The sequence below is a fragment of the Passer montanus genome, unplaced genomic scaffold (genome assembly GCF_014805655.1).
Source record: "Passer montanus isolate IOZ18808 unplaced genomic scaffold, ASM1480565v1 scaffold57, whole genome shotgun sequence".
Lineage (NCBI taxonomy): Eukaryota > Metazoa > Chordata > Aves > Passeriformes > Passeridae > Passer > Passer montanus.
Window position 1 is genome coordinate 3,926,816 of NW_024370705.1, and position 17,126 is coordinate 3,943,941.

The 17,126-nt window shown below is 56.3% G+C and overlaps 1 protein-coding gene across 4 annotated transcripts in view; it reads right to left on the bottom strand.

Annotated features, from left to right (window-relative positions):
• SRRM4 (serine/arginine repetitive matrix 4) overlaps window positions 1-17,071 on the bottom strand; it is a 47,266-nt gene extending 30,195 nt beyond the window's left edge. For all 4 annotated transcript variants that reach the window (XM_039726096.1, XM_039726095.1, XM_039726094.1 and 1 more), the window contains exon 1: window positions 16,869-17,071. In XM_039726096.1, the coding sequence (XP_039582030.1) occupies window positions 16,869-16,999 (131 nt within the window). In that variant the 5' untranslated portion in view covers window positions 17,000-17,071. The remainder of the gene's footprint in view (window positions 1-16,868) is intronic.
• Between the last annotated feature and the right edge of the window lie 55 nt (window positions 17,072-17,126).

Below are 17,126 nucleotides of genomic sequence, written 5' to 3' on the forward strand. Positions count from 1 at the left end.
GCCTCTAATGGGATTTCCAGGTCCTGGGGTTAAAGCATATTGGCCTCGAGGCAATCAAGGACTCCTGTCCTGCAACGTGCCAGGAACCATTTCTTCTGGGCTTGGAAGTAATTATTGATGGAAATAATTATTCTCCAATTCCATCAAAGGCTGGCTTCCATTCAACCAAATGTTCTCCTCTGATGGATGCTGAGAGTCACTAATGCTTTAAACTGGCTGGTAATCCCCTGGTGTGGAGCTCCATAGACATTGATTGAAAAAAAAAATATATATATATATAAACATTTTCTTTTCTTATTGTCTTTTGTGTCTTTTATGACTGATATAAAAGCGATGCAGTTTGGTGTGAATGATCTCTGTGGCCTCTGTGGAGGGATTATCACACCTTCCCTGCTGTTTGTGCCTGCAGCAGAAAAGAAGAAGCCTCTGTGGGTGTTTTTGCTGGAGCTGGCCCAGGGAAAGCAGCGGGGATGCTCAGCAGGATGCTGCTGGAGCACAGAACTCACTCAGCCCAGGGGATATGCCAGAGGAGGCAGGAAGAAGAGCAGGCAGGAGGGATGCCCTGCTGGGGGTCAGCACGACTCCAGCACTCCTAGTGAGGCATGCAGCCTCCCCTCCCCAGGGTGTTGGGTGCATGTTTGTCCCTAAGGATGCACTTGCTCCTGGCCAAGGGCATTCAGACCAGGACAAGGCAGCTGCCCACCCATCCCACCTGCCCTCCAAACTTCTCCATTTCCACTTGGCAATTCAATCACTGGCACTTGTTTTTCTTTTCCCTTCCTTTCTCCTGCGCAGAAGCCCAGCCTATCCATCAGACCTGTCCAGAAGCAGAGCAGCTGCTCCTGATGGGAGACCCCCCCACAGCAGGGCACCTGTGGGCTGCCTGCCACCCACTCAGTGCAGAACATGCCCTGTGCAACCACCCACCACAGCTGGCTCATCCTGTCCTTCCCATCCCAGCAGTGTCTGGGTCAGGAGGGGTCTTTTGGGCTCATGGCAAATTTTGCCAATGCGGCAGTGGCTGGAAGAGAAGCAGCAGGCACACAGTGCCCTCAGCTCTCCACTAGCACAAGCCTCTCACAGCCCTGGCTGCCCACCTCCACACTGTGGTGTCAGATTTGGGCTCTCACATGTATTCCCTCTCTAACAGAATGTGTTGGCAGCAGAGGGCCATGATCTACTGCCTACCCCAACACAAATGACACAGGAAAGGTCACTGGTGGGAAGGAACCCAAACATCCCTTATTTGAAGGCGGATGAAACCACCATAAACCACTACGGCCACATGGAGGAGAAGGGATGGGTGGCTCCTTGCTGCTGGCAGTGGCCTGAGGCCAACCCACTCTGCCTCCCTTGCCTGGGGAAGGGATGTCACCCCCGGTGTGTGGGGATACCATGGAGACCAGTTAATGACTGCCCTTGCCCACAGACAGACCCTGGCACTGTCCACAGAGGACGGGACAAAGGCACAAAGCGTTTGCTGCCTCAGGGAGCAAACTCCCAAACCATGCCCATCCCTCCATCCTGGGCTGCCACGCTGCCTGCCACAGCCAAATGCCATCTCAGCAGGCCATGAAATGTGGCACTTGGTGACGGACGCTGCTCGGGGAGCTGAACCCAGTGACACCCGTGCCCCCCGGCCCGCAGTGACAGCAGGCAGGGGGGTTTGCTGTGCATTTGACATTCCCTGGGTGCTGCCATCCCGGGCACTGCCCTCCCCTGCCCACAGGCTCCATGTCCCAGCCCAGCTGGCCCTGGCCCTGCAGCTGTCTCCTGCCACAAAGCTTCCATCAATCAGCCTTTTCCCCGCAGTAACTCATCTCAAGAGGACACAAAAGCAGGAAAATTTTCTCCCTGTAACCTTTCAGCTGCCAGACCGTGGCACCAGACCATCTCCCCACTCAATTGTGTTGTCCCTCACCTGCACAGGATGGACCCCAGCAGTTCCAGCTGTCAGTGGCCTTGTGCAGCCTCTGTGCCCTTCCCATCTGCCCTGCAAGCAGCAGTGTAAGCAAACTGGGGCTGGACCATGCTAACCAAGCAGTTTTGGGGTTTTTTAACCTTTATTTTCCTTTGCACATGCAGCTGGGTTGGGTGCTGGATGCACAAGCACTTCAGAGGCCCTGGGCACTGAGTGCACTTGGCAGACTTGCACTGGCAGCATTTTCAAGGTCAGAGGATTTGGGATAGCTAACACAGAAACTTTACTACACTCCCTGCTTCAGCCCTAGCTGGCTTCATGTTCCCATCATCTCTACACCCCTCAGTGAAAAGGCAGGAGCAGCTTCAGCCAACCAAATCCCCCAAACAAAAAAGGCTAAAACATCTCTGATGAGCCTAAAAGCTGTGAACATTTCACTGGAATTACACGATGAAGGATGGACACCTTGCTTGGAACTGGGGACATCAGGATATGGCATCCTGAGGGGAGGCTGGAGAAACTCCTGTGCCTGCAGCTGCCTGCACCAGGGATGTTCCTGTCACTTCTGAGTAACATACAACAAGTGCACGCACAGGTGACGGAATATCCCATCCTTCCTCTCCTTTCCTCACCTGGAGGTTTTGGCTGTGCAAGAGAGGGCAGTGCTGGGCCAGGATCCCTGCTCTCCCACTCTCTGCCACAGCAACATCACGTTTGCTTCTGCCCTGCTTCTGCCCTGGGCTCTAGTGACGGTGATCTGAGCTGCTCAAAGTGTTTCTAAAATCCACCCTTTGGGCTGAGAAGCCTTTTGGCACCGGCAAAATGAGCCTGTGATTTTCCCTCTCGCTCTCTGGCTTTGCTTATCTGATTGAAAAAGAAAATGGTCAGACTATTCCCTTGTCCTCCGAGAGGGAGGGGACAGAAAAGACTGTTGTAAAGACATTTCCCAGCAAAAACTCCAGCAGATGTGTTTATGTAAAGCTCTTTGAAATACTCACTAAAAATACCTCTTCAAAATTAGGAGATGGGGAATATTGTGAGTGCTTCCCACAAGCACACACAAACACCCAAGGCAGGTTCTTTGCCCACCTCATTCAACCCGTTATTATTAGTGCAGCAGGAGCCCTGCAGTTTGTTATTGAAAATTATAATAGCAAATCACCGAGATGTTTTCCTTGATTACACAGACTCCAAGCCAGTTCAATTTTAATCTTCTCCCTGCTATTTTTTTCTGTGTATCAGCAGAGGCACCAGCTGCAGAAAGGCACGTGGGTTTCTTGAGGCAGTTCAAACGCGCAAGAGAAACACAATTCTGTACTATACATTTTTCATAAGATTTTTGCCAGTTGTGACTCTCCTCCCCCTCCTGCTCCTGGGAACCCTGTGTCCTGGCACAAGCCTGGATGTGGCTCCTTTTCCTTCTTACACTCCAGAAAGGTTTAACGACCGCTCTCAGCACATCCCGGGCCAAAAAAGCAGCTTGGCTCTTTCTTTTCCAGCAGCTGATTTACTATGCATGGCTGGATCAGAACAGAGGAGCTTCCCTGCTGGAAGAGGCCCCGGTGGCGGCGCAGGATCAGTGCCAGCTGCTCCGGGGGATGCTGAGAGGTGGCAGCCCGCGGGGAGGGCTCTGTCCCGGGCACCAGCTGGCAGCGGCGGCGGCTCCTGCTGAGCAGCAGGGGATGGACAATCCCTGCAGAGGGAAAGCTCCACGGGGGAAAGCGGTGCCTCCTGAATCGCCTTCTTAGGCAGGCTCAGGCACAAGGGTGAGCACAGCTTCTCCCTGCTCCCCACGGCTCGGTCTCCTCCTCCTCAGGGGCACCAGGAGCCCTATGCCCTGTCCTCCTTCCTCCCGAGCACCTTGCAGGGCTCAGTGTCCCCTTCCTTCACTGCCAGCGACCCAGGATGGCTCTGCTGACTGCCTGCCAGCGACAACAGCGAGAAACCTGAGGAATATGGCACATGGTCACATTGTTTCTGAAGAAAACCTGGACTGCTGCCCCATCTCGAAGGGTTTCTGCGGCATCTTGTGCCTCCCACGCTGCCGGCTCGGAGCTCCCTGCGGAGCATCCTGCTCGTCAGCACCTGCACACTGCCGGGCCAGGCTTGCTCTCAGGGGGACAATCCTGTGCCTTTCCTGTCCTCAAATCCTCCTCCTTAGACAACACCCTGCGGCCTCCCATGTCTGTACAGCAGCCAGTTTTCTCCTCCGTGAGGAAATGTGACGAGAAGAGCTTTGGCTGTTTCGGGTGCCCGCAAATGCAGACAGAAGTGCTGACGTGCTGCCCCATGGCACAGCGATCTGGCACATCCCTGATCCATGTTTTGGGGGATGCTGGGCTCCTGGGTGACCCAGAGGCCTGGGGCTGAGAGCTTATGCTAAACCACACCATAGCTCCACAGCCATTCCTCCCAGCTGGCCCCAGACAGCACTCCTGGCTCCTTCCCTTGCCATCAGCCCCAGGCAGCCTGCAGCAGCTATGAAGGGGGTGAGCTGACAGCCAGGCATGGGGGCAGCCTGAAACAGCCCTTGCAGAGCTTGTGATTAGGAAAAGTCTGGATCTGAGCTCACGTTTCCCATGAAACACTTGCCTATGAGCAGCACAGGGCAAAACCAAGCTGGGCAAAGGTCAGGACCCAGGGGCTGGAAGGGAGCCCAGCAGCTGTGGTTGGGCACTTCTCAACACAGCACAGGGAGCCAGAAGCTGAGGATGATGCTTAATGCTTTAGGAAGGATTTAAGGAAAAAAATGAACTAATGGATGTCCTAGAAAAGAAGGGCTTTGGCACTACCTGCAGTATGGTCAGGCTGGAGGACACCTTCACACCCAAGGGGCTGCAGTGCCAGCTCTGCTCCTGGGACCATCAGATGTGCCTGCTGCCCTCATTGTCCAAACCCTGTGCTATTTGGCATGGCAAACGGCAGTGAAATAGTGAATTTGCCAATAACAACTCGTTAAATTTTCATCAAATAGGGAATTGTAAGCACACAGTTACCCGCAGCTCCTGGGAGCACTGAGAGATCACTTTAAAAATGAATTAGTAATTAGGCACTTTGGAAGCAGCAAGGAGGTGGCTGGAGAAGATCCACTTGGAGCAGCAGTGCTTTCTTTGGCACTCACATAACGTTTTTCCTCCTTCCTTTGAAATTTCACTGGAAAAGAAGACAACACACTGGAGGTCCCAACACTCAGGTAACTCCAAGAACACAACTTGTTCATGCAGCTGCCACCTGCCTGCAGAGCTGCCCTGGAAATGCCTCTGGTTGAGACTGTCTGCTGCCCCATGCATCCACTCAGGCTGGGGACAGGGACACCCAGGTCACCAGATGCTGTTCATAAATCCTGAGCCACCCCATGTGCCACAACACAGGCATGGTGCTCACTAGGGAACTGAGATTCCCAAGGGCTCTGCTTGAAATGACTCCAACATCAAAAAATGCTCGAATCCTCCAGGACAGACTCAGGGTACAGCCAAATGGATGTTCCCAGCTTGGGTGCCAAATGGGTGTCTCCAGCCAGGGCATCACCTGGGCAGGGTCTGGTGAGGAGGGGTTCCCTGGCCATCCTTCTCTTTGGGACTTGTCTCCTGCACATCCAGCCTCTGTGATGTACAGGGCTGCACTGCCAGGGCCACCCTGGGGCCAGGAGAGCTCCATGACACCGTGAGGAGCAGATGTCCCCACACAGAGAAGCGTGGACAGAAATTAGCTCCCGTGGAAAGCAATTAACCAACAGATTTCTGCTGCTGAGCAATGAGCCTGCAACGATCCCAGCCCAGCAGGGGATGTGGAAAGCAGACTTTAAACTCCCACCCTCGCTTGCTGACAGGGGGTTTTTGTGACCAAAAAGGGCCTTTGCCTCCCTGTGTGTGCAGTGACAGCTGAGCTGGGAAGCTCCTGAATTGCAGCTTCATGGGTGGGAGTGTTTAGTTTGACTCCAATCCTCTTTTCCTGCAATACCTCCTGGTCCTGTGGGAAACACCTCAGTGGCCAGGGCTGCCTGCCCAGGAAGGACTGGTGAGGAGGTTTTGGGTAAAGGAGAGTTTCTGGAAGGGAAGACAGGGCCTTTTCTCCTCCCACTGTGCTCCAAGGTGGTATAGCTGTGCCATCCCTGCTACACACAGGGCTGTGGGGTGCTCAGTGCTGTGAGGGAGTCAGAGCCAGAAAGAAACCTCCTGTGTGCTCTCGGGTCCCCATCCAACCACACCACCCTGCAACTCTGCCCATTGTTTTAAGTCATCCCAAAAAAAGGAAAAAGGGGATATTTGTCAGCTTGCTGCTTCCTAGGGAGAAGACTTGGAAGAGGCAGGTGAGTCCCCATGGCAGACCCTGCCAGGATGGGCTGCAGAGAATCATTTCAGTTTCCATCCCATCCATCTTTAATTGGGTGTAATAATAATTTTATTGCTTGCTGGGATTTGTGAGGCTGAACTAATATTTGTAAAATGCTTTGCTATCCTCAGCTGAAAGGCAATCTAGAGTGGCAAAGCCCTGGTGTTATTCACATTTGGATAATCCAGAATTATTCATAAACAAAATCAAGATTATGCAAATATATTCATTAGTTCTCAGAATACCTCCAGGAAAATAGGGGAATTAGTTTTGTTAACAATTATGTATTATGTAAGTGTGTGTCTAAGCACGCACAGCCCCGGTGCTGGGGCACATTCACCTGGGACTCATCCTGGGATCCCAGAGGGCTGAGAACAAAGGTTTGGCCTGTACAAAGCTACCACCTCAATTTTGGGATATCCTGATGCCCCACAGAAAATGACAGCACACAGCACAGAGCCCTGTGCCCTGCCAGGTCCCCCTGGCTGCCCTACTGACACCCCCAGGATCCCCTCAGAGACAGCCCACGTGTGAGCACCATCACCTTACCCCAAACCAGCCTCCCAACCCAAATGAGGGCTTCCACAGCACGTGCAGGGCCAAGAGGCTGTGGATTTGGGATCTGGAGGCAGCCCCCTCACCCAGGGCCTGCCCTTTGTGCCCAGCACGAGCCCTCACACGATGCCAGCTTGTGCCCAGCCTGGCATTCCGCAGTGTGTGACCGTCTATTTGGGATGTGCTGGGAAATGGGAGATAAAGGTGCACTGAAAATACTGCATGGTTTAATTAATGTCACATGCCTTTCACTCTATAGGTTGTGTGGATGGTTAATTATTTTTATAAAGAAAATAATTAGTCCCAATCAAGGCAGAAGCTCTCCAGAATTACAGCTCATTAACCGCTCTCACATTTTTCTGTTCTATAAAAAGTCATGTGGTGCTGATGAAGATTATAGACCCTTGGAATCAGCATTAAATACAAATTCAGACAGTGTTACCATCCTATTACCATCAACTGCATCGACTTGGCTTCGGTAATTGCAGCTGGAGATGAAGGGCAGGGATTTCTGCTCCACACAATCTCTGGAAACAAGCACCCTGCCCATCAGTTTGCCGCAAACAACGTGACACCAACCCTGACTTGGCTGAGTGCAGCCCTGAGGAGATGACAGCCACCAAGGAGAGAGGGGAAAGCTTTGCTGGGCATGTGAAGATGAGGAGTGCTCAGGGTTGCTTCAGCTCCTGTTTGCAGGGGGGCTGCCCTGCACACAGAATCTGCCCTTTGGCAAAGCCACCAGTCCAGTGGATGCAAAGGGCCAGGAAATGCAGAGGGGACAAGGAGCAACCTTTAAGCAGTGGGATTATCCTCATGGGACATGGGGAAAATAGGGCATGGGGGATGCTCTTGCCAGGGATGGGGGAGCATCTGCAAGCATCTCCCTCTGGGCTGTGCTAGTGCAGGCACTGGTCCAGTTCTATTGAACGTGGCAGAGACCTCGCTCAAAGCCTAATTGAAAGAAATCACAGCACATTAAAGGGAGTTCAGGTCAAATCAATACCAACATGCTGGGGAGGGCGAGGGGGGGAGCAGGGCACTGGCTGAGCCCCAGTGCCAGCTCTGCAGGGAGGGCACAGGCTGTGTCCAGGGGCTCCACTGCCTGCTGCTCCACCACAGGCAGGCGAGGTGAGACCTGCTGTCCTCTGCTCTGTGCAGGACAAACCCAGCAGCAATGCAGGCTGAGGGCTGGCTGTGGCAGCCAGCAGTGGGGAGGGGTAAGGGAGCCATGGGTCCTTAGGATCCTGCTTTTTAGTTTCCATTAATCAGGGATGGATGTGCCCTGGGTGGCATTCACAGCCTGCCCAGAGAGCAGGCAGCACTTTGGACCACGAGCCTCCACTGCAAAATTAACCCACCCATCCCCATGGCACAGCTCCCATGCACAGAGCCCTTGGGCATCTGAGCCCTCTTGGGGGGACAGGGAAATTGGGGCTCTGGGTGGAAAAAAGCACTTGTGGTGAACTCCTGAGGCAATGGGGGAGTAACTACTGCCACGAGGCAGCAATAGCAGGAGCTAAACCTCACGCTGGCACGTGCTGCCAGTGTTGTGCCTTTGGCTCTGCCCCTGCAGGTGCAGAGATGCTCCACACTCACAGTGAGGGCAGGGATAGAGACAGGGACCCTGGCAGCCTGGACTCAACAAAACATCCAAAATCCCTCCAAAACATATGAAGAACATCCTTCACCTTCACTGGCTGCCCATATGTGGGATGTCTTTGGGAGAACACACAGACTGGTCCAAAATCACACCAACAACTTCTCCAGCCACCAGACAGAACTGAACCCCTTCATTTGGGGCTGTCCAGGGATCCTAGGGGAGAGGCAGCCAACACACACCCTGTGCCCTGCAGAGCTAAGCCCCACCCAGGGACTCCCAGGGCCCAGAGGAGGTCACCAGGAGACCAAGATCAGGAGACACAGGGCACAGCCAGGCCCACAGCCGTGGATCCCACTGCTCCCCAGCAGGTCAGGCTGCAGAGCTCCCGTTTCAGGGGTTACACCACAGCTCCCTGTGTTCCTCCTCCACTGGTGGTGCCCACGCAGCCCCCCTGCACCTCCCTCTCCGTGGCATTATCCTCCTGCCCCTCTGCTGCTGTGGCCCTGCACCATCACCCTCTAACTCTGCCAAGGTGTGGCTGATGGGCAGACAAAGGCAGGGATGGGGTGGAGGTGAGGGATAACCACAGAGGCTGTCCCACACACAGGGAAGGGCAGGTGACACATGACAAGTTTTGCTGCTTTGGGGTTTTATTTTCTGTAAGTTGCCAGTCTTGGAATTTTCCGGAGAATAAAAACCCCATCCCTTCAAAGAAGTGCTGAAGCCATTTGTCTTGCTTGTCCCCATCATTACAATCCTGACCAGGCTCTGACCAGAGCGGAGGGATTTGAAGAGGGCAATGCTTTATAGGAAATAAGTTCTCTGAGTGAAAGCACCAGCCTGAGGAGTAGATCTGCCCAAATCCCAAACTGCCTCCTGCAACCTCTGGGTGCCACAGCCACGTCCATGCCCTGGCAGAGCAGGGCTGCTCTGCTGGCTGCAGCTGCTGGAGCTGTGGAGAATGAGTTCTGTTATATTTACATGCTCTTACAGATTGGTGTAACACTTGCACAGCTTTGGTGGGCAGGGGATCCTACGGCAGCTCCAGCTGACCCACAGATTAATGCAGCAGGAGCTCTTTAACTGTGAAATCTCTCTTAATGCAAAAATATTTCTCTTGCTGGGCAGTAGCTAATTCTTCATCCTGACGGTAATGTAGCTCAAATCCCAGCCTCCTGCCCCACTCTGCTCCAGTCACCCTCCAACGCACGTGGGCACAGAGATAAATTCAATACAGCCAGCCTGTTGCCAAAGTGCCATCAAGTTCCTGCTGGAATTTGATGTTAGTGGCAGTGCAAACCCATTTCCTCAACGTTGCCTGTGGGTCTCAGAGCATTTCAGCCACCCTGTGGGCTGCGAGATGGGCACCTGACCCCAGCCCTGGAACCCAGCAGCAGAAAGCCCCCACAGCCCACACCAGCAGTGACAGCCTCCCCTGCCCCAGGGAGGAGAGAGAAGAGCAGCCCCACAGGCAGCAGGACCCTGCCCATAGTGTCCCCTCTGCCCACCCAGGGGTGAACAAGGAGATGCCCCTGGCTGGGGCTGGGCAGCAGCTCCTTCTTCTCCCCTTAATAACTAGACATAAATTAAACATGGAGAGTTAAACAGGTCAGCAGTGGAGCCCCAACCTCGCTGCCTCCAGACCAGAGACTCATTTCAGCCCGCCTCGAACACCAGTACAGTTTTTAATAGAGTTTATTTTGCCGCTTGCATTATTTTTCGTAAGCCCTTCCTGCAGTCCCTGCTGCGTTGGCAGGGAAAGTGTTCCCGCCGCGTGCGAAAGAAACGGCTATTTTTAAACTCCCCGTGTTTGTCAGCGCTTTCAGCTCGAGTGGCTGATGGAGAAGCCAGTTTTGCAGCACCCGGTGTCCCGCAGAGGGTCGCGTGGCCTTTGCCAGGAGATGGTGGCACAGACGTGGGCACCGTGCCTGGCCACGCTGCCGGGGGTGGTGGTCCAGCCTGCTCACCCCTGGCCGTGCCAGATCCACACCAAAGCCCTGTTCGGGATGCTGTGCTGCTGGGACCCACCACTGCCAGCAGATTTCAGGCATCACAGCCTCTGCGCCTTTGCAGACACCTATGAAATCATCAAGCAAGGCTGCAAACACAAGCTGGCTCCCGGGATTTGGCCTTTCTCCCTGCCCTTTGCTGGGAATGCCAAAGGGCTCCAAGCCAGGCATCAAACCCAGGCCTGTTTCCCAGCTGATGGCACCCAAGGGGGTGGAGGAGGTTTGTGGGTCACAGCAGACCCAGTCTCAGAACAGCAAAGAGCCTCTGGGGGCTCATGCCAGAGCAGGGACTGTGGCAAAAGCCCTGGCACCCTCTGCAGCTGAAACACTGGTGGGATTTTCTGGCCCAGGTCAGGCTTTGCAATGATGAAGAGGTTCAGGTAGAAAATGAAAAAAAAAAAGGAGAGAAAAGGAAAGGATGGTCATGCATGAAATGATTTCATTTCAGTGACGCTGGGGTTGCCTTTGGTAAGTCCAGCTTATAGAGGAATGGAGGCATGGAAAGGTACAGCCACCAGCCATGGAGATGTGGGAAGGGGTAGGAATGGAGCTGAGCAGAGAAGGCCAGGGAAATCTCCCAAGCCCAGGGAGCCTGGTGAGAGATGGGACCCCCAGCACACCACAGAGACCCTTTCTGGGGTCAAGCTGCAGCAGGACAGGCTGTCCCAGATGACGGGGGCAGGACGGTGACAGCAAGGAGACACAAGCAGCCACAGGACCTGGCGCTGGGCAGAAGCTCCTTAGCAATCCCTGTCATCAAGGTCATCACTGCTATTTATTATTTAGGGCCTCACAGCCCTAAATATTCATGAGCAGGACTTTGCAGGAGGGGTGTGAACACGTGCATGGGGTTCAAGTGTCCTGCTCTCCTGCCTCTCCAGGGATGAGATAAAAGCAGGGATGGGGACTGGCTGGAGCTGTTGCTGCTACCTGAGCCAGGCAAGGATGAACTCCAGCCCTGCAAGACTCTAAACTGTCATACTTCACCCTGGCCTGGTTCTCCACGCTCCATGAAACAGCCTCACACGAGGGCTGGGATGCTGCTGAGGCAGGGAGGGGACCCCATGGTCAGCACAGACCCCACCAGGGCTACCCTCACAAACTCAGCACCCCCAGCATCTGCAGGGGGCTGCCAGGCAGCCAGGCTAATGTCTCCAGTGGGTTTGATCAAGGGTGAAATCAAATATTTGTACAGAACCATTCCTCCAGCCAGCCAGTGGAATTGTCCTCCCTTTTGCTTCCTTCCACCTGATTTCATCCCTCATCTAAAGAGATTGGATACGGTGCTTCCCCAGCACAGCATGGACACCACAGGCTCCCCTTGGCCAGAGGTGGGGCAGCAGCAAATCCCGGATTTAGGAGACCCTTATCCCGTGTTTTCTCAGCACCTGCCGTGGCCCTTCACTCTCAGCAGCAGGGCCAGGCTGTGCCCGTGCTCTTGCTGGTGAGCGTGGGAGCAGGACCCATGGTTTGGGCCCCAAGCAGAGCTCAGCAAAGCTCTCAAGTGGACTTTTACAGGTGAGAAATTACCTGTCCCCAAAATCACAGCGTTTCCCAGCAGAGAGGCCAGCAGGGTCACGGTGCCAGCACCAGAGCAGAGGCAGATGGACAGGGCCGGGGGAAAGGAGGGGGATGAGGATGAGGAAGGCTCTGCGAGCAGCAGGGAGCGGGTCCTGCGGGCATTCCCAGCTCTCCCCCTCACTCAGCTGCCCCCAGCCCCCCGGCAGTTCCGAGCTGCCTAATTAGCTCTCCCTGCTCCCAGCGCCGTCCAGCTGGAGCCGGAGGGCAGGGCCAGACAAAAGCCTCGCTATTGACAGCCCCTCCGAGGAAGGGGCTTTTCTTCTCCCCCTCGCTTCTCCTTTCAAGCCCCTCTCCCCCCGCCCTGGGCCGGGGCCACGGGCTCATTAGCGCGGTGCTCGCTGGATGGAGGCAGCAGATGGCAGCCAGGCGGCCCCGCGGAGCAGATGCCCGGCCAGCGCGGGGGAGGATTAACGCGAGCGGGGCCCAGCGGCACGGCACGGCTGCCAGCGGGGCTTCCTCCCCGGCAGCACAGCCACGGCCCTGCCCGGGGGCTGCCAGCCCGCCGGGGGCCCGCGCAAGCCTGGGGAAGCCAGAGGTTGGGATGGCCAAAAGTCGCTGCCAAGGGGAACTGCAGCTGCTTTGTGCGCTCGTGGGGTGCCGAGACCTCCGACACTGCGGTGCCATGGCTGCTCCTGCCTTGTCCCGGTGCAGGACACGTCTCCCTTGTCCCAGCAGCAGCGCCCAGACTCCTCTCCGAGATCACCCGCAATGGCTTAATCCCACTCCAGCAGCACATCCCTCCCCCTCCGTGCACGGTGCCTCCCGGGGGATTAAGGGTTAAAGCACAAATCCCCAGCGCTGCCCTGATGTGACCCACTTAGACCATCTGGCACGGGGGATGCAGGAGCCTCCTCTCCGCAGCGCTGCTCACCGGCAGCACCGGCTGCCCCAGGCGCTGACACCAGCAGGGCCCAGCCCCGGAGCGCCCAAAAGTGGATTTCGGCTGTTTCCGGGGACAGCACAGAGACAGGGCAGCTCATGCCAACAGTACCGTGGCTGGCAGCGTGGCAGCAGAGAACTAAACCACCCCCAGAATCATCCCTCGAGCCCCCACACTCCCTCCAGCTCCCTGGAGCATCTCCTGCCTGGATGTCCCCAGGTCCCGGCACCGGTGCTGATGGAATTCTTAGCTCCAAGTGGACAGGGCTCCCAGCCTCGTGCTGTGCCCGAGGTCACAGCCAGGGAAGAGATGCAGACAAAAGCCCAGCCCAGAGGGAGGGAAGCGGATCCTGCTCTGGGGCTGGGGCCAGAGCATGGTGTTCATACTCATCCAGAGGCCAGTGGCACCTTAACACAGCAGATTTTAAAAGCATTTGCACTTCACCAGAGCCAAAGCCCCATCCTCATGGCCCAGTGAGAGGGACTGAGGGCACCCTGGTTTGGCAGAGGAGCTCAGGGCAGGGTAAGTGGTCCCTGTCCCCATCCCTCCCCAGCACACTGGGCACAAAACCCCCTCAAATCCCACACTGGATTTTGCATATGCTGGAGCAATTCCCCTGCAAAGGCAAGCTCTGGGTCAGCCCCAGCCTCCCCTCACCATGCAATCCCTCAGCTGCACAGCAAAGCCCCACCAGGCCCTGTGTGGGCAAAGGTTAATTGGAAAAGCCCCTTTTCCCATCACCTCGGTTTTTCCTTTCACTCTGCAAACTGGTCAATAATCCATTTACTTTGGCAGAGCTCTGCTCTGGGCACAAAGCTGTCTGGGGGGCTGGATTTAATGCCCCCCCAGCTCCAGCAGGAGGGAAGATATTAATGTACTCTTTTGTTCCAGCATGAACCGTGGGTTTAGCAAAGCTTTAACCCTCCCAACCTCCAAGACAGCTTGATGGGAATTTAGATGGAAGAGGCTTTACCTGCAGAAGCAGCAGGAAGGTAGTGGTGAGGGATGGGGCAAGGGGAAAAAGCATCACTTTCTGTCCAGGCCACCCCATCGCTGCCCCGCAAGGATGCAGGACTGGGCCCTTAGCCATTCTCAGGGCTATGGACACTGGGGGCTGTCCCTGGCAGGACCCCCATGGTGCAGCTGAGCCCCTTGACATTCCACGAGGGCACAAGCCCAGCCAGGAAAACTGATGGCAGGTGGGCAGCACTGGCCTAGAAACCACGGCAGCGTCTCACTGCTGTGGGTCCAAGACAGCTTGATGGGAATTTAGATGGAAGAGGCTTTACCTGCAGAAGCAGCAGGAAGGTAGTAGTGAGGGATGGGGCAAGGGAAAAAGCATCACTTTCTGTCCAGGCAACCCCATCGCTGCCCCACAAGGATCCAGGACTGGGCCCTTAGCCATTCTCAGGGCTATGGACACTGGGGGCTGTCCCTGGCAGGACCCCCATGGTGCAGCTGAGCCCCTTGACATTCCACGAGGGCACAAGCCCAGCCAGGAAAACTGATGGCAGGTGGGCAGCACTGGCCTAGAAACCACGGCAGCGTCTCACTGCTGTGGGAAGCACGGGGCCGGATCCAGGGCAGGGTGTCTGCAGGGGACCAGCTGTCAAGTGTGGGAGAAAACAGGAATCCAGATGGTCATCTTAATATTTCATTTGGCTAACTGGTTTCCCCATCTCCTCTCTGGCACCACAGTCATTTGCTCTTAAATTAGTCGGGAGTATCGTCAGGGAAGAGAGGCTGGTCCAGGCACTGGCACAGCGAAACCTTCCGGAAAAACAAACCCAGAGCGGAGCCAGGCACGGAGACATCTACAAGAGGGGCTGCTGCAAGCCTTGGGTCTGCTCTCTCCACGGATGGGGAGCAGGAGCCTGGCTCTGGCTGCTGCTGGGCTACAAGCCTGGGGCCAGCTTGGGGACACCACTGTGCAGCTCAGCAGGGACCCGCTGCAAAGCCCCTGGGGGTGAAGATCTGGCATCTCAGAGGTGTGATCCTGCCCAGATGGCAGCTCGGGCTGCTGGCAGAGCCCTGTGGGATGTGAGCTGAGCCGGCAGCACCGATGAGAAGAGCTGGGAACCACAGCATCTCTGTCCTGCAGCCTTTGGTGGCAGCCCCTCCGTGCCTGGGGCAGGGTGAGTGCAGCGAGTGCCCTGCAGACCCCAACCCTGCCGGGCTGGCCCCGCTCAGTGCAGCTGCCACACCGCAGGGAACATCCCCGGGCCCGGCAGGACACGCCACCAGGGACAAAAGGAGCCAGGCTGCACTGACCCGGCAGCAGCAGGGCAGGAGCACAGCCGGTGTGGGCACCTGGAGCTGCTGGTGCCCACCACCAACCACAGCAAAGCCGAGCTGATGGGGCCGCTTTGCTCTGTGCCAAGAGCTGTTTCGCTCCCACCGGAGCTGTCACCACCAACAGCACGCAGAGGTGCCCTGCACTGTTTCGCTGTCACCACCAACAGCACGCAGAGGTGCACGCATTTGGGAACTTTTTAATGGATGTGCAAACACCCCGAGCCGCGGTGCTCAGCCCCACCACGATGTCTGTGCCATCCAAACTGCTGGCTAGATAGAGCCAGGCTTCATTCCTGGCACCCAGGCTGGCTGTATTTCCCTAAAACCTGAATTTGTTGCCTTATTACACCTCCAACTGCAAGATATTTAAGCTCACTCAGGAACGTCCAGGCAGGAGTGTGTGTGTGAGCCCTCAGCCCTTCAGGTGCCAACCATACCCTATGCAGGGATGGAGAAAAACACAGAGGTTCCTCTCCACCACAAAGGCTGCCCTGCAAACACTGCCTGTGGAAACAAGAGTTGCTTTTCTCAGTGTGAGGCTGAACCCATGCCTTTCCCATTTTCCTACCCAGATTAATGGAAATCAGAGAGATTGGAAAAATTCACGCTCAGCAGCTGGGCTGCAGGGGCAGAAGGGACCCCCATCCCCACTGCTGCTGTGGCTCACAGCCTCCACTGGCACGGGAAGCATCCGAAATGGCTCATTCCAAAGGATCTCTCTCCTCCCTGGTACAGGCTGAGACCCCAACACCCAGACTCCTGCAGACTGAGCCCCTCTCCTCTACGGACACAGCACCTCCACGGAACTTTGGCTGGTTCCCCACACCAGCTGGGCAGAACCCAGCAGAGGAAAAACAGAGCAAAGAGACAGGAGAACCAGCAAAAAAAAGTCCTTTGTTTATAAAAGCAGCACAAATAGGATATTATTAACAACTCCTGAGACAATCAGCAAAATAAAGCTGGTCTAGAGCGTGCATGGCTGTGAGGAAGCCACACGGACCTTTGCCTGTGTGACAGTCTGGTAGAGAGGCTCAAGGGGTACCTGCATCCCCCTCGCCTCTTTTCACAGGTTTCTCTGTTGCTCAGCCTCTGGCAAACATGGGGGCATCGACTTTCCTGGCGCAGGAGGACAGGACAGGTCCTGGGTGAGCAAAGTCAAGGCTGCTTGGCTGTGGGACATGGGGGACACCATCCCCAGAGCTGTCCCTGGCTTGTGCTGTGTGTCCCTGGGGGGCACCAGCCTCCCCTCGGTGACAATGCAGGGTCCAGCCCCACGGGGGTCTTTCCCTCCCCAGGCTTCACCTTCCCAAGGGTCCCAGGGGAAGGGCTGACACAGCGACAAGGCCACCAGCAGGACACACAGCCCAGGGCTCTGCCCAGCGGGGATGGAGCTGGTCACACTTTCCAGCCGATGCCCCCACCACTGCCCCCTCTCCACAGCCCAGCTAGAGCTCTGCAGACCCTCACCCGGCTCCCAGGCTCCAAGACGAAGTTTCCCAAACCTGTCAGCTCTGGAGCACAGCACCTGCCCAGGAAGGGGGCTCAGCCATGGGGAGGGTGCCCCGGCTCCTCCAGCCACGAACTGCTGGTGGCGGGGGACACACTCAGGACTCTCCTTGTGGTGGGAAGGGGACCAGAGGTGGGGAAGGACGTGGGGCCTCCCGGAGCCCCCCTCCCTGCCCCGGCAGCCCTTACCTGGGCAGCGGCTTGCGGGCGGTGATGCTGGCCACGATGATGCTCTCGGGTCGCGGCGTGGCCACGGCTTTGAAGGTGCCTCTCCAGAACTTCTCGAAGAGCTGCTTCTCGCCCTGCTGCACGCCGGCCATGGCCCCGGGAGCCGCGGCCAGCCCCGGCCGGCCCCGCCGCTGTCCGCGGTGCTGAGCGCTACATCCCCCGCACCGCACCGCACCGCACGGCTCGGCCCGGCTCGGCCCGCTGCGGGAGTGCGGCCCC